This window comes from Carcharhinus amblyrhynchos, chromosome 25 (assembly GCF_965287045.1).
Source record: "Carcharhinus amblyrhynchos chromosome 25, sCarAmb.v2.hapA, whole genome shotgun sequence".
Taxonomy (NCBI): domain Eukaryota; kingdom Metazoa; phylum Chordata; class Chondrichthyes; order Carcharhiniformes; family Carcharhinidae; genus Carcharhinus; species Carcharhinus amblyrhynchos.
The window spans coordinates 43980480-44004754 of record NC_137348.1 but is presented as its reverse complement, the minus strand read 5'-3'; the positions used below and the strand labels follow the sequence as shown (position 1 = coordinate 44004754).

Sequence of the window (24275 nt, the reverse complement as noted above, 5' to 3'; positions counted from 1 at the left end):
GCAGCAGATACATGGGAACACGACCACCTGGAGGTTCCCTCCAAGTTGATCACCTTCCTGACTTGGAAATATATCACCATTCCTTCAGTGTCACTGGGTCAAAATCCTGAAACTCCCTCCCTTACAGCACAGTCGGTGTACCTCAGGAAGGCAGCTCACTACCATTTTCTCAAGGGCAACTAGGGATTGGCAATAAATACTGGTCTAGCCAGCAATACCTATGTCTCATAAATGAATTTTGAAAAACATGCAAGTTTGGGGTAAAAGGAGCACATGTCTTAGTCAGTAAATTGCCTTATAGTATTGAAGGCCTGACCAGAGAAGATTGAGTGAAACTAAAGAACTGTTGAGTATCTGACCAGTCTACTCTGTTCGAGCTGAGTTGCTGTACTTTAGAACATAGAACACTACAGCACAAACAGACCCTTCGGCCCACAAGTTGCACCGATCATATCCGTACTTACCAGGTCTATCTATAACTCTCAATCCCATTAAATCCCATGTACTCATCCAGAAGTCTTTTAAAAGACCCCAGCGAATTCGCCTCCACCACCACCAACGGCAGCCGGTTCCACTCACTCACCACCCTCTGAGTGAAAAACTTACCCCTGACATGGTGAGAGTACAGCACTGGATTAATGTGACAATGTGTAAATTGATCAGGAGGAAACGACACAACAGGCCGATTGGCCTTTAGCTAGCATTGACAAGAAAGGCCAAATGGCCGCCTCCTGCACTGAATGTTCTTGTGTGTCTGTTAGCTCAAGGAGCATTTAGGCCTCACAATATCCAGTCCAAAATGTTAGTTCCAGGACAGTGACTTTGAGGTTCGGACTTTTCACTTCTATTCATTGAAGGGAAGTGGGGTGACCCAGTGTCAGTGAAGGAACAGCAATATATTTCCAAATCAGGATGGTGGGTGACACAGAAGGGAACCTTCCAGGTCTATCCTTGTCCTTCTAGATACTAGTGGGTGTGGACGATGCTGTCAAAAAAGCCTTGATGAGCTCCTGCAGTGCAACTTGTAGATGGTGTACATGGCTGCCACGGTTCTTCATAATGGAGGGATTGAATGCATTTGTAAGAGTGGCAGCAATCAAGTGAGTTAAGTCATATCTATTCAGGAAGGAAAAAAAAGGCACAGTCTTTGGCTAATTGTTAATAAAGTGAACCTGAACTGAAATCCATAATATATCTGGAAATAAAGATTGCTGAGTTCTTGTGTAGTCCCTCTGCATCCATTTCCATATGATCTGCGGTTCACTTCATGGTGTAGAATTGAAGCAGCAGACTGATTGATGTCTCCAGTGAATTTCATGGTGATCCACAGGGAAACAAAGACACTGGGTGGCACTGCTGCCACCCACCAACCATGACCAATGTGTGATTATTCCTCAGTGAACAAGCTTTATCTTTAATGTTTATCATTTTGCCAGGGTGGCATGATTTGCATGTTCTCCCCGTGTCCACATGGGTTTCCTCCGCGTGCTCCGGTTTCCTCCCGCAGTCCAAAGATGTATGGGTTAGGTTGATTGGCCATACTACATTGTCCATTAGTATCAGGTGGATCATCATTAAAATGCATGGGGTTGCAGGAATGGGTGGGATTGTGGCCAGTGCAGACTCGGTGGGCTGAATGGCCTCTTTCTGTACTGTACTGATTCGGTTCTTCTGGATGTTACCAAAGGAAATAGTTTCTACCTTTCAATCATAAACACTTAATCTTAGTTTATACAATTTATCCTCATAACTCTCTCTTAACCCCAGTAACATTCTACTGCACCATCTCCACGGCCACTATATCCTTCCTGAGCTGTTTTACCCAATATTGAACATAGTTACTGCAGATAGATTCTAATTGATGATTGTTTTGAATGCAGGCTTTGCTCAGTGTGTAAGTAATGTATTTACTAATTGGTTTCCATAATGTTCTAATTCTCCTTATGTATCCTGTTGTTAGTCAGACGCAGAGTTGGCTCTGGATGCAGAATTCCTTGATGTCTACAAGAACTGTAATGGTGTTATCATGATGTTTGACATCACCAAACAGTGGTAAGTATATTTCATTATTCGCAACAGCTCTCCAATGTATGTCATTTTGTGAACGTAGAATCTACTGCCTCAGGTGTGACCTTCACTGATGTGTTAGTGTTACGGCATCTTGCTGTAGGTTTGAACAGCAGATCAAGAAACAGCACTGTAAGTATGAACACACTGAGGGTATGCAACCCTCCTTCCCCATCTCCCCTATTGAGGACCAATAGAAAGCCCAAGGAGTAACATGAAGCTAGGCTAGACCTCAACTATTTTTGATTTTCAATTAGTGTGAGCATAAAGTGTATTGCTTCAGATGTGATTCTGTTAACTGAATCTGTTAAAACTAGGAAGTTTTTATTTAAAAAAAAACTTTACTTAACAATACAATTTAACTATAACAAAAAGAATTAGCATCATTTTTACCAGTTGAAGTACTTAAATATGATAAGGTATACTTCTTAACTGCTGGCTATTTCTGTTAGTTCCAGTTTAAGCAATATCCCCATAGACATGAACCGCTCTTCAGAATCAATTAGCAAAATACATAGGATTACATGGAACTGCCAATCCTTCAGCTTTTTAATACCTCTGAACAGAGAGAGACAGTAAGAAGTCTCACAACACCAGGTTAAAGTCCAACAGGTTTATTTGGTAGCACAAGCCACAAGCTTTCAGTGCACTGCCTCTTCATCAGAGTGGGAGTTGTGTTCACAAACAGGGCATATAAAGACACAAACTTAATTTACAAAATAATGGCTGGAATGTGAGTTTTTATAGGTAATCAAGTCTTAAAGATGCAGAAAACGTGAGTGGAGAAAGGGTTAAGCACAGGTTAAAAAGATGTTTATTGTCTCCAACCAGGACAGTTAGTGAGATTTTGCAAGCCCAGGCAAGTCGTGGGGGTTACAGATAGTGTGACATGAACCCAAGATCCTGGTTGAGGCTATCCTCGTGTGCGGAACTTGGCTATCAGTTTCTGCTCAGCCATTCTCCACTGTCGTGTGTCATAAGGCCACCTTGCAAAACGCTTACACAAAGATCAGAGGCTGAATGCCCACGACTGCTGAAGTGTTCCTGAACAGAGAACACTCCTGCCTGATGACTGTCGAGCGGTGTTCATTCATCCGTTGTCGTAGCATTTGCATGGTCTCCCCATTATACCATGCCTCTGGACATCCCTTCCTGCAGCGTATCAGGTAGACAGTGTTGGCTGAATTACAAGAGTATGTACCAAGTGAGATGATGGCTTCCGTGTCGATGATCCAGTACATCTTGCAGAGATCGCTGTGGCAGTGTTGTGTGGTGTCATGGTCATTGTTCTCCTAAAGGTTGGGTAGTTTGCTGCGAACAGTGGTCTGAGGTTGTGCGGTTGTTTCAAGGCAAGAAGTGGGGGTGTGGGGATGGCATTGGCGAGATGTTCATCTTCATCAATGACATGTTGAAAGCTCTGGAGAAGATATCATAGCTTCTCCAGTCCGGGAAAGTAATGGACGAAGAAGGGTACTCTGTCTACCATGTCCCGTGTTTGTCGTAAGAACATAAGAAATAGGAGCAGGAGTAGGCCATCCAGCCCTTCGAGCCTGCCCCGCCATTCAATAAGATCATGGCTGATCTGAAGTGGATCAGTTCCACTTTCCCGCTTTCTCCCCATAACCCTTAATTCCCTTGTCTATCAGAAACCTATCTGCCCGTGATTTAAATGTATTCAGCGAGGTAGCCTCCACCACTTCAACGGGCAGAGAATTCCAGAGACTCACCACCCTTTGAGTGAAGAAGTTCCTCCTCAACTCTGATCTAAACTGCACCCCCCCCTTTATCTTGAGGCTGTGCCCTCTAGTTGTGCTATCATTTCTAAGGGGGAAGAATCTCTTTACCTCTACCCTATCCATCCCCTTCATTATCTTATATGTCTCTATAAGATCCCCCCTCAGCCTTCTAAACTCCAACGAGTACAGACCCAGTCTATTCAATCTCCCCTCATAGGCCAACCCCCTCATCTCCAGTATCAGCCTAGTGAACCTTCTCTGCACTCCCTCCAAGGTCAATATATCCTTTCACAAATATGGCGACCAAAACTGCACACAGTACTCCAGTTGCGGCCTCACCAGTACCCTGTACAGTTGCAGTAAGACCTCCCTGCTTTTATATTCTATCCCCCTTGCTATAAAGGCCAGCATCCCATTCGCCTTCTTGATCACCTGCTGCACCTGCAGACTGGGTTTTTGCAATTCGTGCACAAGGACCCCCAGGTCCCTCTGCACCGTAGCATGCTGCAGCTTTTCGCCTTTTAAATAATAATCCCTCCTACTATTATTTCGACCAAAGTAGATAACCTCACACTTGCTAACATTGTATTCCAGTCTTCTGAGGAGGTAGTGCGGTTTTTGGCTGTGACCTCGGAACTGTCGATCAATGAGTCAAGCGCCACATCCTGTTTTTATGAAGGCATTTTTCAGCGTCTGGAGGTGTCTATTGCGATACTCCTCTGAGCAGATCCTGTGTATACAGAAGGCTTGTCCATATCATCATCGACATGGATGCCATCATCTCACGTGAAAACACCATCACCAGGTGTACGATACATACTCTTGCAACTCGGCCAATGTTGCCTACCTGATACGCTGCAGGAAAGGATGTCCTGAGGTATGGTACACTGGGAAGACCATGCAGACCCTACAATAATGGATGAATGAACATCGCTCGACAATCACCAGGCAGGAGTGTTGTCTTCCTGTCGGGCAATACTTCAGCAATCATGGGCATTCGGCCTCTGATCTTCGGGTAAGCGTTCTCCAAGGCAGCCTTCATAACATGCAACGCAGAATCGCTGAGCAGAAACTGATAGCCAAGTTCCGCACACATGAGGACGGCTTTAACTGAGATCTTGGGTTCATGTCCCACTATCTGTAACTCCCATGACTTCCCTGCGTTTGCAAAATCTCACTAACTGTCTTGGCTGGAGGCAATATGCATTTCTTTAACCTGGGCTTAACCCTCTCTCCACTCACATTGTCTGTACCTTTAAGACTTGATTACCTGTAAAGATTCGCATTCCAACCATTATTTTATAAATTGAGTTTGTGTCTTTATATGCCCTGTTTGTGAACAGAACTCCCACTCACCTGATGAAGGAGCAGCGCTTTGAAAGCTTGTGGCTTGTGCTACCAAATAAACCTGTTGGATTTTAACCTGGTGTAGTGAAACTTCTTACTGTGCTTACCCCAGTCCACACCAGCAATTCCACGTCAAAGAGAGATGGACGCTTCTGTCTTTCTGACTTTCAGGCAGCAGCCTCCAGAGAAAGTGGACACAGCTGAACTCCAGAAACAGAAAGTGCGAGAAAACACCACTTACCATTTGCAGACCTCTGGAGAGAGAAAAAGACCTGCCTTCTAGCAGGACCCAGACTTTAATTTACAGACAGAGAGAGTGGGAGAGAAAGAGCGACTGTGGTACAAATTCCACAGCAACTGCTTGCTTGTCTCTGTAAGCCTAGCTTCGCCCATTCACATGATTTTTGTCTTGTCAGTCACCTTAATAGACCCTACTCTGAAACCTCCAGCGTAGTCCAAAAAAGAAGAAAATTGCATTAATTCAGATTAAAACAAAGATCCTAATAATTCGAAGCAATTATTCTTTTGCATGTTCAGCATGTGGGCTGTTGGCTGCCGACAATTGGCACCGTAATCAAAGCTGCAGTATAAAACAGTCCCTTCAGAAGAAACATGACACAATACATTTCTTAAAGGCCGATAATCTCCCCACTTTAAAAAACAACCATTAATATGTGAAGATGGTGCCATTTTTCAAAACCTTTAGTTTCACACTATCAGTACTCTAATATATATATATTTATTAAATCTAAGCATACAAGCATAAAGTCATATAGTTCAATTCAATTCTTCTCTCCCAACATTGAAAATTCCTTCTTTCATCAAAGTTATGATAAAGCACAGCAATCATGTCCTTTTTTCTCCTTCTCTCGACACGCTGCTGTTGTGTAGTTGCTTCCTCTCTCTTCAAAAATCTCCTTCAGTCCGTGATCCTGCATTGATTCCAAGGCTGAGCTCAACTTTGTTATCGTGATTGTAAATTAGTTCTGGCAATGTTCTCAGAGAGCTGGGCAGGACCTAGAAGGTGAAACTTCACTTTGGATACACAATGGCACAAACCACTTTGGATTTACTTTTTAATTTCCTTCGCTGATTCCTAACAGCTCTTTTGATGTTCAGAGTCCCGAAATGTCAAAGCGAAGTAATTTTTCGCCAGAAGGTTAAGCTGCTCACAGATTTTGTCAAAGAAACCCTGTTCCTTTGCACGTTTTCTCAACTTTACATCTGTGAGATCAGAGTCATTATAAAGATCACTTTATCTCTGTCCCCTTTATTGTTGACTCTCCTTTGTTTCTCTGTCAGGCAGTCCAACTCCACTTCCTGTTGCAAAATGGTATGCTCAGAATTCTTTCCCGCGTCTCTAATGATAGATCTCCAATGATACATCTTTCTAGGTAGTTTATCAATTTCTTTGCTTGTTCAAGATCTTCATTATTTTCTGCATATTCTTTGGCAAAGACGTAAAGCAGATTGTCCTCTTTGGTGTCATAACCTGTTGGAACCATGGCTCCCATGATCACCGTGGCAGTTATGCCATTGTAATTTACTCAACTAGCTAGGAACAGAACCATTTCTCTTGGTGTCCACATCTGTACAAGCTGTATAAATTCATTATTCCAGCAGTTCATTTGGAATGATGGTACAGTTTCATCAAACAGTCTTACTTCACATCGTTATCCTTTTCTTTTGTTTGCAGTAGTAAAATACTTCTGCTCTTCAATCTCCATTTTGAGATCACATATGACTGCTGACTGATCTACATTTTTCTTCTCATAGATGACGAGCTGTTGCTGACAATCCTGCAGTTTATGCTCAGGTAATTTCAACAACTGAGGAACAGGTTCAAATTAGTCAACTTTTCTTAATCTGTCTCAGCACCTGTTCACTTTCCTTATTCACATCATTGTCTAATAACTGGTTCTCTTTTTCCCCCTTCAGTTTTATGTTCCACTCATCAGCCTCCATGCACCTTCGTTATCTGAGATTTGTAACTATCTACCAGCTCTATATAGTATTTGATCGAGACATTCAGCTGCTGCATCTCGGGCTAAATAAGAGTCAGCTTCTCCTTCTGAACTTGTACCAAATTGAGTGGATTATTCTACACAAATATTGCTCAATTGGAACAGCATTTTCTACAGCTATCTCATGCATAATTAGTTTGGTACTTCCCAGTTTATTTCCATATATATCTCCATATGATTACAATAACTCTTTCAGGTTGTTTTGATTTTTCCTCCAGAAGGTAACCCAATAATTTATTCCAATTTCTGATAACTCTCTCATTATCCAATCAAATCTGAGGAATGTCAAACTTAGAATCATCTGGATTTGTTTCTTCACTCTCCGTTGTAACAACTTATACATCCTCCTGCTTTCCTTCCCTGTCAAAATACTGTTTCAGCATATTGTTATAAAGTGGAGGTTGGTTTCCCCCCCTCTGAGAACTAACACCGAAATACCCAAAGAGGAGTACCTCACCTTATAATCTGTAAAAAATGTGTGTGAAGTGGTGTGACCTGCTCTTCAGCAACTTCTAGTGGTTGAATACAAAATAAATCTCTGACACTCACTCTAAAATCACCATATAACAATTTATTTATCTAACAGTGAATAAATTAACTAATCTATGAACTAACTGAATAAATTCCTTCTAACTATTGTCTATTCCTGAATAATCAAGATTCTGTGCTGTTTAAATAAATACAATTCCCACTCATTAACAAAAGTAGAATTTAGTCACTCTGTAAATTACAACCAGGTTTTGTGCCTCCTGGAATATTCTGGACCTTTTCTGTTAATTCTTCTGTCTGGAACTTCTTTCTTTTTTGGTATCTTTGCTATCTAGATGGTGCTTTCTCTAAGACATCGATGAACTATGAGAGCCAGTGATTCCCTCTCTCTCGAGAATTGTGAGTTGTTTTCTCTGGCAGGTGGCAGTTGCTGTCTCTTTTTGTCCTACTGCCCCCTTTTACACCTGTAATGACATCAATATTTCCCACAATAGAATTAGTCCTGGGTTGTCAAAACCATCGGATTTAAATTTATAGGTTCTTGATATCTAAGTGCCGATTCAAATTGATTGGCTAAATGTAAAAGCCTGTTTTGGTAAAATCTGCTGCTTGGCCTTTTGATACAGATGTTTCAGTTTGGGCTCCCTATGAACTTGCATTTCTTTTTGAAGTCTCTAAGCACCACCTTTTAATGGGACCATGCAATGCTTCTCCCTAGCACTTTACAATTTTATGAACACCAATCTGCAATTACTGTCACAACAATATTCACATGACGCACTGCATGTCTTCCTTCTATCTGGCGTTCTTATTAAATAATTCACTTCATTCAACTACCTCTCAATTTGATGAGGCCCGTTAAACCTTGCTTTTAAATGTTCATCTTGTGATCAAGAAGGTGAATGGAATGCTGGCCGTTATAGCGAGGGGAATAGAATATAAAAGTAGGGAGGTCTTGCTGCAACTGTACAGGGTACTGGTGAGGCCGCAGCTGGAGTACTGTGTGCAGTTTTGGTCGCCGCACTTGCGCAAGGATATTTTGGTCTTGGAGGGAGTGCAGAGGAGGTTCACTAGGCTGATACCGGAGATGAGGGAGTTGGACCATGAAGAGAGACTAAATAGACTGGGTCTGTACTCATTGGAGTTTAGAAGGATGAGAGGGGATCTTATAGAGACGTATAAGATAATGAAAGGGATGGATAGGGTAGAGGTAGAGAGATTCTTCCCGCTTAGAAAGGATAGCAGACTAGAGGGCACAGCCTCAAGATAAGGGGGGGCAGTTTACATCCGAGTTGAGGAGGAACTTCTTCACTCAAAGGGTGGTGAATCTCTGGAATTCTCTGCCCGTTGAAGTGGTGGAGGCTACCTCGCTAAATATATTTAAGTCACGGGTAGATAGGTTTTTGGTAGGGTTAAGGGTTTAGAATTAAGGGTTATGGGGAGAAAGCAGGAATGTGGAACTGATCCACTTCAGAGCAGCCATGATCTTATTGAATGACAGGGCAGGCTCGAAGGGCTAGATGGCCTACTCCTGCTCCTATTTCTTATGTTCTTACCTACCACAGGTAGTAATACTATACTTTATCCCCTCTAGCAGAACCACAAATTTTTGATTCCTTCATCATTTCTTGTTTCATCACATGCTGAGCAACTTTCAAATGCTGTCCAGCCAACTCAGCCCTAGTTAATCACTCCCTAAAAGTTTGACACATAGCCCAACAATGTAGTCTCAGAACGCTAACTCACCAATTTCTTCTTGATCAATTAAGTGGTGCCCTCACCTCATGATAAAAACTAATTCAAGTGGACTGAATTTAGTTGATTCATTAGGTACATCCCTAATTGCAAAAAGTGCAAATTTATCCCAATCATCTATAGGTCCTCAACAAGGTCTTTAAAGCCTGGTGCCTGTACTCCAAAGCTCCCTGTGATTCTGGATGGTGTGCAGTTTATTTAAATTGTTTCATCTCCTAAGCTACCCATGACTTTCCTGAATAACTTTGACATAAAATTTGATCCTTGATCTGATTAGATTTCTGTGGCTAATCTTTATCTAGTGAAAATATAAGTAACTCCTTGACAATCGACAAGTGCAGGTGCAGCAGGCAGTAAAGAAGGCAAATGGCATATTGGCCTTCATAATGAGAGAATTTGAGTATAGGAAAAGGGATGTTTTACTACAATTGTATAAGGTGTTGAAGAGGCCACACCTGGATTATTGTGTGCAGCTTTGGGGTCCTTATCTGAAGAAGGATGTTCTTGCTATAGTGGGAGTATAGCGAAGGTTTACCAGGCTGATTCCTGCGATGGTAGGTCTGTCATATGAGGAGACACTAAGTTGACTAAGATCATATTCACTGAAATTTAGAAGAATGAGAGGGGATCTTATAGAAACGTATAAACAGGGTAGATTCAGAAAGAATGTTCCCAATGGTGGGGGAGTCCAGAACTCGGGTTGTAGTTTGAGGATGAATTATGGCCTGAGGTGAAGAAAGTTTTCTTCACCCAGAGAGGTGAATGTGTGTTGAGCCAAAATTTGTGATTTCAAGAAGAAATTAGATAAGCTCTCGAGGCTAAAGGGATTAATGGGGGAAGGGGAGGATCAGGATATTGAATTTGATGATTGGCCATGATCAAAATGAATGGCAGAGTAGGCTCGAAGGGCTGAATGGCCTACTGCTTTGAGTTTCTATGTTCATGTAATCCTTTTAACTGCAATATTGCACAATGGAACAGTCTCTGGAAATCTAATAGACACATCCATTATGATTCACAAATACCAATTCCCACTTTTCATGTGAGGCAAGGATCCTACACAATCAAGACTCTTGTAAAAGGTTCCTCAATTTCCGAAATGGGAATCGGGCACTGGTTTTATTAATGCTTTAGTTTTTCCTATTACCTGACACGTCTGGAAAAGTTCAGCCAATCTTTAAGCAGTCCAGGCCAATAAAAATGTTTCTGTATTTTTTTCTTGAGTTTTCCTTACTGCTAAATGATTTCCCACTGATATTTCATGAGCTACTCCCAACTATACCCCACCAGTAACATAAAAATCAATCATAGAATGCTATAGTGCAGAAAGAAGCCCTTCGGCCCATCGAGTCTGCACTGACCACAAACCCACCCAGGCCCTACCCCCATATCCCTACATATTTTACCCGCTAATCCCTCTAACCTAAGCATCTCAGGACACTAAGGGGCAATTTTAGCATGGCCAATCAATCTAACCCGCATATTTTTGGACTGAGAGAGGAAACTGGAGCACCCGAGGAAACCCATGCAGACACGAGGAGAATGTTCAAATTCCACACAGACAGTGACCCGAGCTGGGAATCAAACCCAGGTCCCTGGAACTGTGAAGCAGCAGTGCTAACCACTGTACTACCATGCTGCCCCAATAACTTAATTAATTACTGCCCATTTTCCGTCTGCCTGAGTATGTAAAGGCCTCCACTTCATTAAGACTTTATTTTTAATGTAATAACATTCAGGTATACACTCAGATTCTTCTTCAGTGAATGCTTTTTGATACAACTGCTTTAGCTCTACATCTTTCTATCGTAATTCTGCCACCTTTCCTGAACTAAAGATACCTGCTTCATCCTCTACTTGTTTTGCCCTTTATGGTTTCTGCTAATGGATTTTTAACTTCTTTATCTTTAGAGTCATAAAATCATATAGTACAGAAGAGGTTCTTGGCCCATTGGGTCTGCACCAACTAAATCTGCATTAATCCTTCTTTCAAGCGCTTGACCCATAGCCTTGAATGTTACAATATTTCAAGTGCTCATCCACGGGCAGTGTGTTACTTACTCCCACCACCCTCTGGGTGAAAATGTTTTTCTTCAAATTCCCTCTAAATCTCCTGCCCTTCACCTCAAAATTTTGCATCCTCACTATTGACCCTTCAACACCCCTTTTCCGCCTGTCTCACCCTGTGGCTTTGTAATCTTGTTACCACACAGGAAGTATCCCAGGATATGCTTCCTGCAACAACTCAAATTGTTTGATTTCCACTGGCTTTTCAATTACAATAGGCATGACTCTTTCTTGTGACCCGCCTGTATCATTACCTAAGGTAAACTGTATTCCTGGAAAAGATAATTTCTCTATTACTTCTGTCATCACTTCACTTTTCACTGGACTCTCCAACCTTACCTTATGTAATGGAACACTTATGTTCCCTATATGTTCCATACTTTTCTCACCCTGAATTCCACATATTAACACCTTTTCTGGCAATACTCTTTCCAAACTCCTCATCTCTTACAATCAAAGATTGGCTTGCTTCTGTATCTCTTAAAGTCTTACCTTCTTTATCAACCTCTCCTGGTACACATGAATAAACTTGAAAGAAATCAGGCACTTTTTTATCTATCGATCCCTGACCAGGCCATACATTCGTTTGCACCTCTTTAGTTTCAACTGGGCTTTCCTTTAACAAACCCCACAGACTTGTGCTGTTTTACCCAGTCTGTTTTCCCAGTGCTTTTCTTAAGCCCCAACATTGCAACTTTGTGTGGCCTACTTTATTAAAATTGAAAAACCTGAGGCTTTTTATTTCTCTCCCACCTTCATATGTTTCCTTTTTAACCTGATTAATTACCTTTACTATCTCCAACAAGATCTCCTTTGCCTTGACCACGTGAGGATTTCTCTCTTCCCCAGTTTCCCTCCCTCACAGATTGAAACTGATGTTGAAACCCAAACCTTGATTTATTAACTAACTCAATCATCTGCCATTTCTGTTGCTAACCTTGCAACCTTCTGCCCTTCCATGTGAGTTCTTACTACTTCGGGAAGTGAATTTTTAAACTCCTCCAAAAAAAACCTTTTTTGAGAACTTCATATGTCTTACCTATTTTCAAAGTGTTTATCCACGTGTCAACGTTACTTTGATCCTTTGAACCTTTCAAGCTTGAGCTGGCTCCTTCCTTAGATTTCTGAACTTTTGTCTGTAGGTTTCTGGCAGTAGTTCATATGCACTTAAGATGGCTTTTTATACCTCAGTAGCTCTACAACTTAGTTTGAGTTAGTAATACCCACATGGTCTGTATCCGTCTCATTTGTTTAACTACTTTGTCAAATGAAATGGAAAAAGCTTCTACGTCTTGTCAAACCTTGGCAGCGTTTGAACATATTCCTACTAGGCCTTTGACTGCGGTTGGGTTTGCTCTGCCTTGTTGTCCTCATGGCTACTCCCAGACTTCACCTTAGCCTCCACCATATTAAGTATGGTGAGAAAGGGTTATGGGGAGAGGGCGGGAAAGTGGAACTGAGCCACTTCAGATCAGCCATGATCTTATTGAATGGCGGGGCAGGCTCGAAGGGCTAGTTGGCCTACTCCTGCTCCTATTTCTGATGTTCTTATGTATAAGTAGACATTCATTTTCAGTTCCAGTTTTCAAAGTTCAAATTCTCTTTCGCCAGAGCTATTTCTTTTTTCCCTTCCTCTGCTTTTAATTGTAATTCAAAATGTTTCATTTCCATTATTCTTTGTTCCTCTCTCTCTCTTGCACTCTGACTTCTGATTCAAGTTGTTTCATTTGTGATTGAATTCTAGTCAATTCCAATGCAGAGTATATTTCTGGCAAGTTTAAATACTGAGCTGTCCATTTCTGCCCTCCTCTCTCCTTCAGGTAACATTAACTGCAGCTTGATGGTCAATTCCAAAAACTTACCAATGTTTATAAACCACCCCGAGTGACTTCTTCCACATCCAGGAAAACTTTAGCCACTGAAAGAACCATTATTCTACAAATCACCCCCTACTTTAACTGAATGCAACGCCTAAAAAAAACCCACAAATATTCAACACTCGCTGTTTTTGAGCGCAATAATCCTCAATCAAACTAGGAATTTCCTACAAGAGCCCCAGTTTTGTTAGGGACCAGATCAGAAACTCCAAAGTATAGTATAAAGTTAGACTAGACCCCAACTATTATTGATGTTGGCATTAGTGTGAGAATAAGGTGTTTCACTCAAGATACGATTCTGTTGACCCACTGAGAAGTTCTTGTTTAAGCAAACTTTTATTTAACAGCATTTGTTAATATAACAAAAAGAATTAAGAACATAAGAAATAGGAGCAGGAGTAGGCCATCTAGCCCTTCGAGCCTCCCCCACCATTCAATAAGATCATGGCTAATCTGTCGTGGCTCAGTTCCACATTCCCGCCCTCTCCCCATAACCCTTAATCCCCTCGCTTATCAAAAACCCATCAACCTGCGTCTTAAAAATATTGAGCGAGGCAGCCTCCACCACTTCAACGGGCAGAGAATTCCAGAGATTCACCACCCTTTGAGTGAAGAAGTTCCTCCTCAACTCCGTTCTAAACCGCCCCCCCTTTATCTTGAGGCTGTGCCCCCTAGTCCTACTGCCCTTTCTGAGCGGGAAGAGTCTCTCCACCTCTATCCTATCCATCCCATTCATCATCTTATATGTCTCAATGAGATCTCCCCTCATTCTTCTAAACTCTAACGAGTACAAGCCTAGTTTATTCAGCCTCTCCTCATAGCTCAACCCCCTCAACTCCGGCATCAGCCTAGTAAACCTCCTCTGCACTCCCTCCAAGGCCAAAATATCCTTGCGTAAGTGTGGCGACCAAAACTGCACACAGTACTCCAGCTGCAGCCTCACCAATGCCCTATACAGCTGCAGCAAGACCTCCCTACTTTTATATTCAATCCCCCTTGCTATGAAAGCCAGCATCCCATTAGCCTTCCTGACCACCTGCTGCACCTGCAGGCTGGGTTTTTGCGACTCATGCACAAGGACCCCGAGGTCCCTCTGCACCGTCGCCTGCTGCAGCTTTTCGCCACGTAAGTAATAGTCCTTCCTACCATTATTCCTACCAAAGTGGACCACCTCACACTTGCCAACATTAAATTCCATTTGCCAGTTCCTGGCCCATTCACCCAGCCTGTCTAGATCCTTCTGCAGACTCTTCACACCCTCCGCACAATTTGCCGTTCCACCAATCTTGGTGTCATCAGCAAATTTCGACACCATACACTCGGTTCCCTCCTCCAGATCATCTATATAAATGGTAAATAGCTGAGGCCCCAGCACCGACCCCTGGGGCACTCCACTAGTCACCAACCGTCAATCCGAATAGCACCCATTAACCCCCACCCTCTGCCTCCTATTTGACAGCCAATCCTCTATCCACGCTAACACCCTACCCCCAACTCCATGCCCCCTTACCTTCTGGCATATTAGCATAGGTTTCACCAATTGAAATACTTAAACATGATAAGATGTACTTAATTGCTTAACTCTATTCCAATTTAAGCAATATCCCCATAGATGTGAACTCCACATAGAATCATTGAATCTCTGCAGTGCAGAAAGAGATCATTCAGCCCATCAAGTCTGCACTGACCACAATCCCACTCAGGCCCTGTTCCCATAACTCCACATATTTACCCTACTAATCCCCTGACACTAGGGTCAATTTAGCATGGCCAATCAACTTAACCTGCACATCTTTGAACTGTGGGAGGAAACCAGAGTACCTGGAGGAAACCCGGGCAGACATGAGAGAACGTGCAAATTCCACACAGACAGTGACCTGAGGCGGATCCCTGGCGCTGTGAGACAGCAGTGCTAACTGCCACTGTGCTGCCTCTTGAGAATCAGTTGGCAAAACTTGAGTTGCTAGTCCTTCAGCCTTTTAACGCCTTTGGACAGAGATACAGAGACATACCTGTCTTCTGATTCTCGGACAGCAAAACTTCAAAGACAGAGAGGGAGAAAACATCTTTTGCCATTTGCAAACCTCTGGAGAGAGATACCTATTTTCCAGCAGATCCTAGACTTCAATTTACAGAGAGAGAAAGAGCAACTGCCAGCCTACCTGTTTGTAAGCCTAGCTCCACCTATTCACATGATTTTCTTCTTGTCAATCAACCTAATTAAACCCTACTCTGAAACCCCGGGGGACCATCCAAAAAAAAATAACAAAACTGCATTAACTAAGAATAAAACTAAGCATTAACTTACTCTTAGCAGTGTAGAGGATCAGAAGGACCTTGGGGTCCGGGTCCATAGGACTCTTAAATCGGCCTCGCAGGTAGGGAATGTGGTCAAGAAGGCGTATGGTGTACTGGCCTTCATTAATCGAGGGACTGAGTTTAGGAGTTGGGAAATAATGCTGCAGCTTTATAAGTCCCTAGTCAGACCCCAGTTGGAGTACTGTGCGCAGTTCTGGTCGCCTCATTACAAGAAAGATGTGGAAGCTATTGAAAGGGTACAGAGGAGATTTACAAGGATGTTGCCTGGATTGGGTGGCATGCCTTATGAGGATAAGTTGAGGGAACTCAGTTTTTTCTCCCTGGAGAGACAAAGGATGAGAGGTGACCTGATAGAGGTTTATAAGATGTTGAGAGGTATAGATCGGGTGGATTCTCGGAGGCTATTTCCCAGGGCTGAAACGGTCGCTATGAGAGGACACAGGTTTAAGGGGCCGGGGAGCAGATACAGAGGAGATGTCAGGGGTAAGTTTTTCACTCAGAGGGTGATGGGTGAGTGGAATCAGCTGCCGTTGGTGGTGGTGGAGGCGAACTCACTGGGGTCTTTTAAGAGACTTCTGGATGAGTATATGGAACTTAGTAGGATTGAGGGTTATAGGTAAGCCTAGTAGGTAGGGATATGACCTGTTCAACTTGTGGGCCGAAGGGCCTGTTTGTGCTGTAGTTTTTCTATGTTCTATTAAATGATTTCAAGAAGGAGATAGATACATTTCAGATAAATGGGATAAAAAGTTATGGGAAGCAGGTAAGGGGGTGGTGATCAGCCATGGTCTGATTGGCAGAGCAGGCTGGAAGGGCTGAGTTACCTACTGCTGTTCCTAATTCTCATGTTCTATGTTCCGAATATAAATACCCCACTAATTGGCAGGTAATTATTTTGCTGCATGTTCAGCATGTGGTCTGCTAGCTGCAGATAATCACCATAACCTGAGCTGCAGAATAAAACTGTCCCTTCACAAGAAACATGACATAATACATCTCTTAAAGGCATATATTGTCACTCTCCCCACTCCCCTACCGCCCCCCCCCATCCTTTGCCTGCAAACCCTTATCCCCTCACCCTGTATATAAACACTTTGCCACTTTTACCCTCCCCTCATCCACTCACCACACCACCTCCCCCACCCACCCACCTGGTGTGTGCAGTCCATCAGGTTAAAGATGACTGAGGGGCAGCACGGTAGCACAGTGGTTAGCACTGTTGTTTTACAGCTCCAAGGACCTAGGTTCGATTCCTGGCTTTGGGTCACTGTCTGTGTGGAGTTTGCACATTCTCCTCGTGTCTGTGTGGGTTTCCTCTGGGTGCTCCGGTTTCCTCCCACAGTCCAAAGATGTGTGGGTTAGGTTGATTGGCGATGCTAAAAAAACTGACCTTAGTGTCCTGAGATGCTTGGGTTAGAGGGATCAGTGGGTAAACGTGTAGGGACATGGGGATAGGGCCTGGCTGGGATTGTGGTCGGTGCAGACTTGATGGGCTGTATGGCCTCTTTCTGCACTGTAGGTTTTTATTTTTTTTATAGTTTGAACACTCTTGCAGTTGTGCTTTGCTTTTCCAATTCCGCCTCTGTATCTGCTATAATGTATTGCGACTGCTTTTGTTCATTTTAGATCTGCTGAGGTTGGGTTCTTGTGATGTTTTCACAGATAGCTGGTCCACTGCTGTATGTAATAGATTAATATTTTATTCAGTTTAGTTGAAATGTTTGTTCCTTGTTGCTGTATTGGTTATGTTGGCGATCTGTCATTCACCAATGCTTCTACTGAAACAGTTTTGTAATTGATTTCTAGATTTGAGTTTTCTTTTCTGGATTACTAGGTCAACAGTGTAATGACTCATACTAATATCTGGAAAGGATTAATTTAGGAAGCAGAAGCTGCATTGATTAATTCCCTCCTTTGTTTCTGCAGGACATTCAGTTATATCATGAAAGAGCTTCCAAAAGTACCAGACCACATTCCAGTCTGTGTGCTTGGGAACCACCGTGATATGGGAGAGCATCGGGTCATCCTGCCTGATGATGTCAGGGACTTCATCAAGAGCAGCAACAGGTATGGCAAAAACCGACATGCATCAACATTCCCAGCTGGGTTAACTCAATCTCACTTGGGAAAATAAGGGCATCTGGATAAATTGTTGTTTATTAAACAAGAAGCAAAGGTTGACTATTGCCAAGAGTGAATGTTAGAGTGAATGTTAGGGGAGTGGAAGGTGTCTGAAAACATGGAGGACAGGGATGGGACTGGCGGAAAGAGATGAAATAAATTTAGATATAGACTTGATCATCTTAAACTTGAGGTGTTGGAAGAGTGGGAGCCAATAAAGGTCAGCAGCATTGTGCTGGGGAATGAGCATGGATGATGATACAGACAGCGAAGTTTCAGATAAACTAATGTTTACTGAGTGTAAAGTTTGGTTGGAGAGCAACAGGATAGTCCTGTCTGCAGATAGCAAAGGCCTGGAGAGGACTTAGGTAGCACGGAGAATCACTGATCGGGTGGTTTGATCTCCCAGGCTAGGGTAGAGAGTCATGATCAGGGCTAACTATTGTGATTAAACTGAGGCATTGCCTGCTGCAATTTTTCAATGCCATCTCGATCACTGGGCTAAGATGAAGAGTCAGATCAAGCCTGAGATGGGGTGCAAAGCCTCATCTTATCAGCTTGGATGTAGTTTGCCCCTCGCATGGAGATTATGAATGAGATTCAGTTGGAATTTTTTGGATGGAATAAAAGTTATAAAGAGCAAATTCAGTAACTGATAGCCTCAGCCTATCAGTGCTCTCATATGAATCATGAGATGTTACTCGTTATAGGAAATGTAATTTATTAATAATTATTAATAAAGGCTGTGGAAAAGTCATAGAACATAGAACATAACAGCGCGGAACAGGCCCTTCGGCCCACGATGTTGCGCCGACCAATTAAAAAAGCAATGACCCTCTAACCTAAACCAATCCCTTTCCATCCATAAACCTATCCACGGATCTCTTAAACGCCCCCAAACTCCACATCCTTCCTATAATGTGGGGACCAGAACTGCACACAATACTCCAAGTGCGGCCGCACCAGAGTTGTGTACAGTTGCAACATGACGCTGCGACTCCTAAATTCAATCCCCCTACCAATAAACGCCAAGACACCGTATGCCTTCTTAACAACCTTATCTACTTGATTCCCAACTTTCAGGGATCTATGTACACATACACCTAGATCCCTCTGTTCATCCATACTATTCAGAGTCCTCCCGTTAGCCCTATACTCGACACATCTGTTATTCCTACCAAAGTGAATTACCTCACACTTCTCCGCATTAAACTCCATCCGCCACCTCGCGGCCCAGCTCTGCAACCTGTCCAAGTCTCCCTGCAAACTATGACACCCTTCCTCACTATCTACCACACCTCCGACTTTGGTGTCATCAGCAAATTTACTAATCCACCCAACTATACCCTCATCCAGATCATTAATAAAAATTACAAACAGCAGTGGCCCCAAAACAGATCTCTGAGGCATGGAACCCAAAAACCAGAAAGCTATTGAATACCTTGATCATATCAATCATTTTCTTTACTTGGCTTTGGCTTCAAAGCTATTGGTAAACATAAACTATTCTTAGTGTAACTGGCTAAAGTAGAGCAGTTCTCCATGATCAGTACACAGTCAGAACTGAACTCCATATTTTTAATTGAAAAGATAGTCAAAGTTCCAGATGTAGGATGTGACCAAAGAGAAACTAGAAAAATCAAGTGTCTGAAAGGAGCAGGAGAGACATATATGTTTTTATCATGTAGATGTATGGGGTAATTGTGTTAAAATAAGCCTGGTGTATCCTGACCAGATCTGGAAATAAAGACAGCAATCCAGGTTTCTGAGAAACACAGGCCTTTGCTGCATATGCAAATTTTCCAGGATGCAGAATATATTCCTGAAGTTACAGTAAGAAGTCTCACAACACCAGGCTAAAGTTCAAGAGGTGTATTTGGCAGCAAATGCTACTAGCTTTCAGAGCGCATGCTGTTCCTTTGTCACTCGCCTGACGAAGTAGCAGCACTCCGAAAGCTAATGGCTTTTGCTACCAAATAAACCTGTTGGACTTTAGCCTGGTGTTGTGAGACTTCTTACTGTGTTTACCCCAGTCCAATGCTGGCATCTCCACATTGTTCCTGAAAGGCCAGTGCAGACTTGATTTTCCTACTTGTGGTCTTATCCTGACTTGAATTGCATTCTTCGCACTATGAGCTGGCACAGTGGTTAGCACTGCTGCCTCACAGCAAGAAGTCTCACTAGATCAGGTTCAAGTCCAACCAGTTTATTTGGTAGCAAAAGCTAGTAGCTCCTCAACATCTGTCGCTCTAGTGAGAACAAACCAAGTCTCTCCAACCTGTCATAGCTAATGCCCTTCATGCCAGGCAAAATCCTGGTGAATCTTCTCTGTACCCTCTCCAAAGCCTCCACATCCTTCTGGTAGTGTGGCGACCAGAATTGAACACTATATTCCAAGTGTGTCCGAACTAAGGTTAAAGCTGCAACATGACTTGCCAATTTTTAAATTCAATACCACAGCCGATGAAAGCAAGCGTGCCGTATGCCTTCTTGACTACCTTCTCCACCTGCATTGCCACTTTCAGTGACCTGTGTACCTATACATCTTATCAGCCTATCAATGCTCTCATATGAATCATGAGATGTTACTCATTATAGGAAATGCTAATTTATTAATAATTATTAATAATTAATAATGATTTTGCCTAGCAATACTCTTAAGGGTTCTGCCATTTACTGTATATTTCCTGTGTGTATTAGACCTTCTAAAATGCATTACCTCATATTTGTCCGGATTAAACTCCAGCTGCCATCTCTCCACCCAAGTCTCCAACTGATCTATATCCTGCCGTATCCTCCTATGGTCCTCATCGCTATCCGCAAATCCACCAACCTTTGTGTCGTTCGCAAACTTACTAATCAAACCAGTTACTTTTTCCTCCAATTCATTTATATATAGTATAACCCAGTACTGATCCCTGAGGAACATCACTTGTCATAGCCCTCCATTCAGAAATGCACCCTTCCATTCCTTTGACTGAGCCAGTTTTATAACCACCTTGGCAGCTCACCTCTGATCTGTTGTGACTTTACCTTCTGCACCAGTCTGCCATGAGGGACCTTGTCAAAGGCCTTACTGAAGTCCATGTAGACAACATCCACTGCCCTACCCTCATCAATCATCTTTGTCACTTCCTTGAAAAACTCGATCAAGTTCGTGAGACACGACCTCCCCTTCACAAAACCATGTTGCCTCTCACTAATACCTCCATTTATTACCAAGTGGAAATAAATCCTGTCTCGAAGAATCCTTTCCAATGATTTCCCTACCACTGATGTAAGGCTCACTGGCCTGTAATTACCTGGATTATTTTTGCGACCCTTCTTAAACAAAGGAACAACATTGGCTATTCTCCAATCCTCTGGGACCTCCCCTCTAGCCAGTGAGGATATAAAGATTTCTCTCAAGGCCCCAGCATTTTCCTCCCTTGCCTCTCTCAGTATTCTGGGGTATATCCCATCAGGCCCTGGCAACTTGTCTGCCTTAATGTTTCTCAAGAACCCCAACATCTCCTTTTTGATCTCAACATGATTCAAACTATCTACACATCCTTTCCCAGATTCATCATCCATTAAGCCTCGTGAATAAACTAGGCTTGTACTCGTTAGAGTTTAGAAGAATGAGGGGAGATCTCATTGAGACATATAAGATGATGAATTGGATGGATAGGATAGAGGTGGAGAGACTCTTCCTGCTCAGAAAGGACAATAGGACTAGGGGGCACAGCCTCAAGATAAAGGGGGGGCGGTTTAGAACAGAGTTGAGGAGGAACTTCTTCACTCAAAGGGTGGTGAATCTCTGGAATTCTCTGCCCGTTGAAATGGTGGAGGCTGCCTCGCTAAATATTTTTAAGACGTGGGTTGATGGGTTTTTGATAAGCGAGGGGATTAAGGGTTATGGGGAGAGGGCGGGAATGTGGAACTGAGCCACGACAGATCAGCCATGATCTTATTGAATGGCGGGGCAGGCTCGAGGGGCTAGATGCCCTACTCCTGCTCCTATTTCTTATGTTCTTATGTTTAAGTCCTTTTCTTTGGTGAATATTGGCACGAAGTACTCATTTAATACCTCACCCATTTCCTCTGGCTCCACACATTCCTTATAACTCCCCAATGCTTTCTATATAATGCTTTCTTTGTTTTATAACATGGTGTCATAACCAGTCTGCTCATCCCTTTTATCACATAGATTGTGAGCAACTTAAACATGTTTGACAACAGCAAAGTCCAAGGCTAAACCAAAAAAAACTGGAAAATCTTAGCAGGTCTGATAGCATTTGTGGAGAGAGGATAGACATAGTAAGAAGTCTCACAACATCAGGTTGAAGTCCAACAGGTTTATTTGGTAGCAAAAGCCACTAGCTTTTGGAATGCTTGCTGCCCCTTCATCAGGTGAGTGGGAGTTCTACTCACAGGGCATATAAAGACACAAACTCAGTTTACAAAATAATGATTGGAATGCGAGTCTTTACAGGTTATCAAATCTTAAAGGTACAGACAATGTGAGTGGAGAGAGCGTTAAGCACAGGTTAAAGAGCTGTCCATCCCATTGTATTGGGCAATGGGACCCTGTGCGAGAACCTCTCCGGCTATGTCGAGGGCATCCTGAAATCTGTTGTACAAAGAGCCCCCAGCTTTTGTCGCGGCACTACGGACTTCCTACAGAAACTCAGCACACGTGGAGCAGCTGAACCAGGAGCACTCCTTGTTACAATGGGTGTCTCAACATTCTGCACCAGCATCCCCCACAACGATGGCATTGCTGCAGCTGCCTCAGTACTCAACGCCGACAAATGCCAATCTCCAGATACAATTTTACAACTCATCCGCTTCATCCTGGACCACAATGTCATCACCTTCAACAACCCGTCCTTCATCCAGACACACGGAACAGCCATGGGGACCAACTTTGCACCTCAATATGCCAGTATCTTCATGTACAGCTTTGAACAAGACTTTTTTACTGCACAGGACCTTCAACCGATGCTATACACTAGGTATGTCAGTTACATTTTCTTCCTTTGGACTCATGGTGAACAATCACAGAAACAACTGTACGATGACATCAACAAGTTCCACCCCACTATCAGATTCACCATGGACTACTCTCCGGAATTGTTTGCATTCTTGGACAGGCATCTCCATTAAAGACGGTCACCTCAGCACCTCACTGTACCGCAAGCCCACAGATAACCTCACAATGCTCCACTTCTCCAGCTTCCACCCTAAACACATTAAAGAAGCCATCCCCTATGGACAAGCCCTTCGTAAACACAGGATCTGCTCGGATGAGGAGGATTGCAACAGACACCTCCAGGCGCTCAAAGATGCCCTCATAAGAACAGGATTTGGCATTCAACTCGTCGATCGACAGTTCCGACGCACAACAGCGAAAAACCGCACCGACCTCCTCAGAAAACAAAACACGGGACACAGTGGACAGAGTACCCTGCGTCCAGTTCTTCCCTGGATAGGAGAACCTACAAAATCTTCTCCAGTGCCTTCAACGTGTCATTGATGAAGATGAACATCTCGCCAGGGCCATCCCCACACCCCCACTTCTTGCCTTCAAACAACTGCACAACCTCAAACAGACCATTGTTCGCAGCAAACTACCCAGCCTTCAGGAGAACAGTGACCACAACACCACACAACCCTGTCACAGCAACCTCTGCAAGACGTGCTGGATCATCGACATGGATGCCATCATCTCACATGAGAACACCATTCACCAGGTACACAGTACATACTCTTGCAACTTGGCCAATGTTGTCTACCTGATACGCTGCAGGAAAGGATGTCCCGAAGCATGGTACATTGGGGAGACCATGCAGACGCTATGACAGCGGATGAATGAACACTGCTCGACAATCACCAGGCAAGACTGTTCTCTTCCTGTTGGCGAACACTTCAGCAGTCATGGGCATTCGGCCTCTGATCTTCGGGTAAGCATTCTCCAAGGTGGCCTTCACAACACAGGACAACGCAGAGTCGCTGAGCAGAAACTGATAGCCAAATTCCACACTCATGAGGACGGTCTCAACCAGGATCTTGGATTCATGTCACGCTATCTGTAACCCCCACGACTTGCCTGGACTTGCAAAATCTCACTAACTATCCTGTCTGGAGACAATACACGTCTCTTTAACCTGTGCCTAACGCTCCCTCCACTCACATTGTACCTTTAAGACTTGATTACCTGTAAAGATTTGCATTCTGTTCATTTTGTAAATTGAGTTTGTGTCTTTATATGCCCTGTTTGTGAATGGAACTCCCACCCGACTGATGAAGGGACAGCAAGCACTCCAAAAGCCAGTGGTTTTTACTACCGAATAAACCTGTTGGGACTTTAACTTGGTGTTGCAAGACTTCTTACTGTGTTTACCCCAGTCCAATGCCGGCATCTCCACATCATGAGAGAGGATAGAGCCAGCATTTCGAGTCTAGATGACCCATTGTCAGAGTTTCCAGCA

At 43.2% G+C, this 24275-nt stretch overlaps 1 protein-coding gene across 2 annotated transcripts in view; it reads left to right on the top strand.

Moving 5' to 3' along the window:
* LOC145358288 (rab-like protein 6) overlaps nucleotides 1–24275 on the top strand; it is a 132598-nt gene that overhangs the window by 39223 nt on the left and 69100 nt on the right. For both annotated transcript variants that reach the window (XM_080212182.1, XM_080212183.1), the window contains 2 exons: nucleotides 1961–2052; nucleotides 17608–17748. In XM_080212182.1, coding sequence (XP_080068308.1) covers nucleotides 1961–2052; nucleotides 17608–17748 — 233 coding nt within the window. The remainder of the gene's footprint in view (nucleotides 1–1960; nucleotides 2053–17607; nucleotides 17749–24275) is intronic.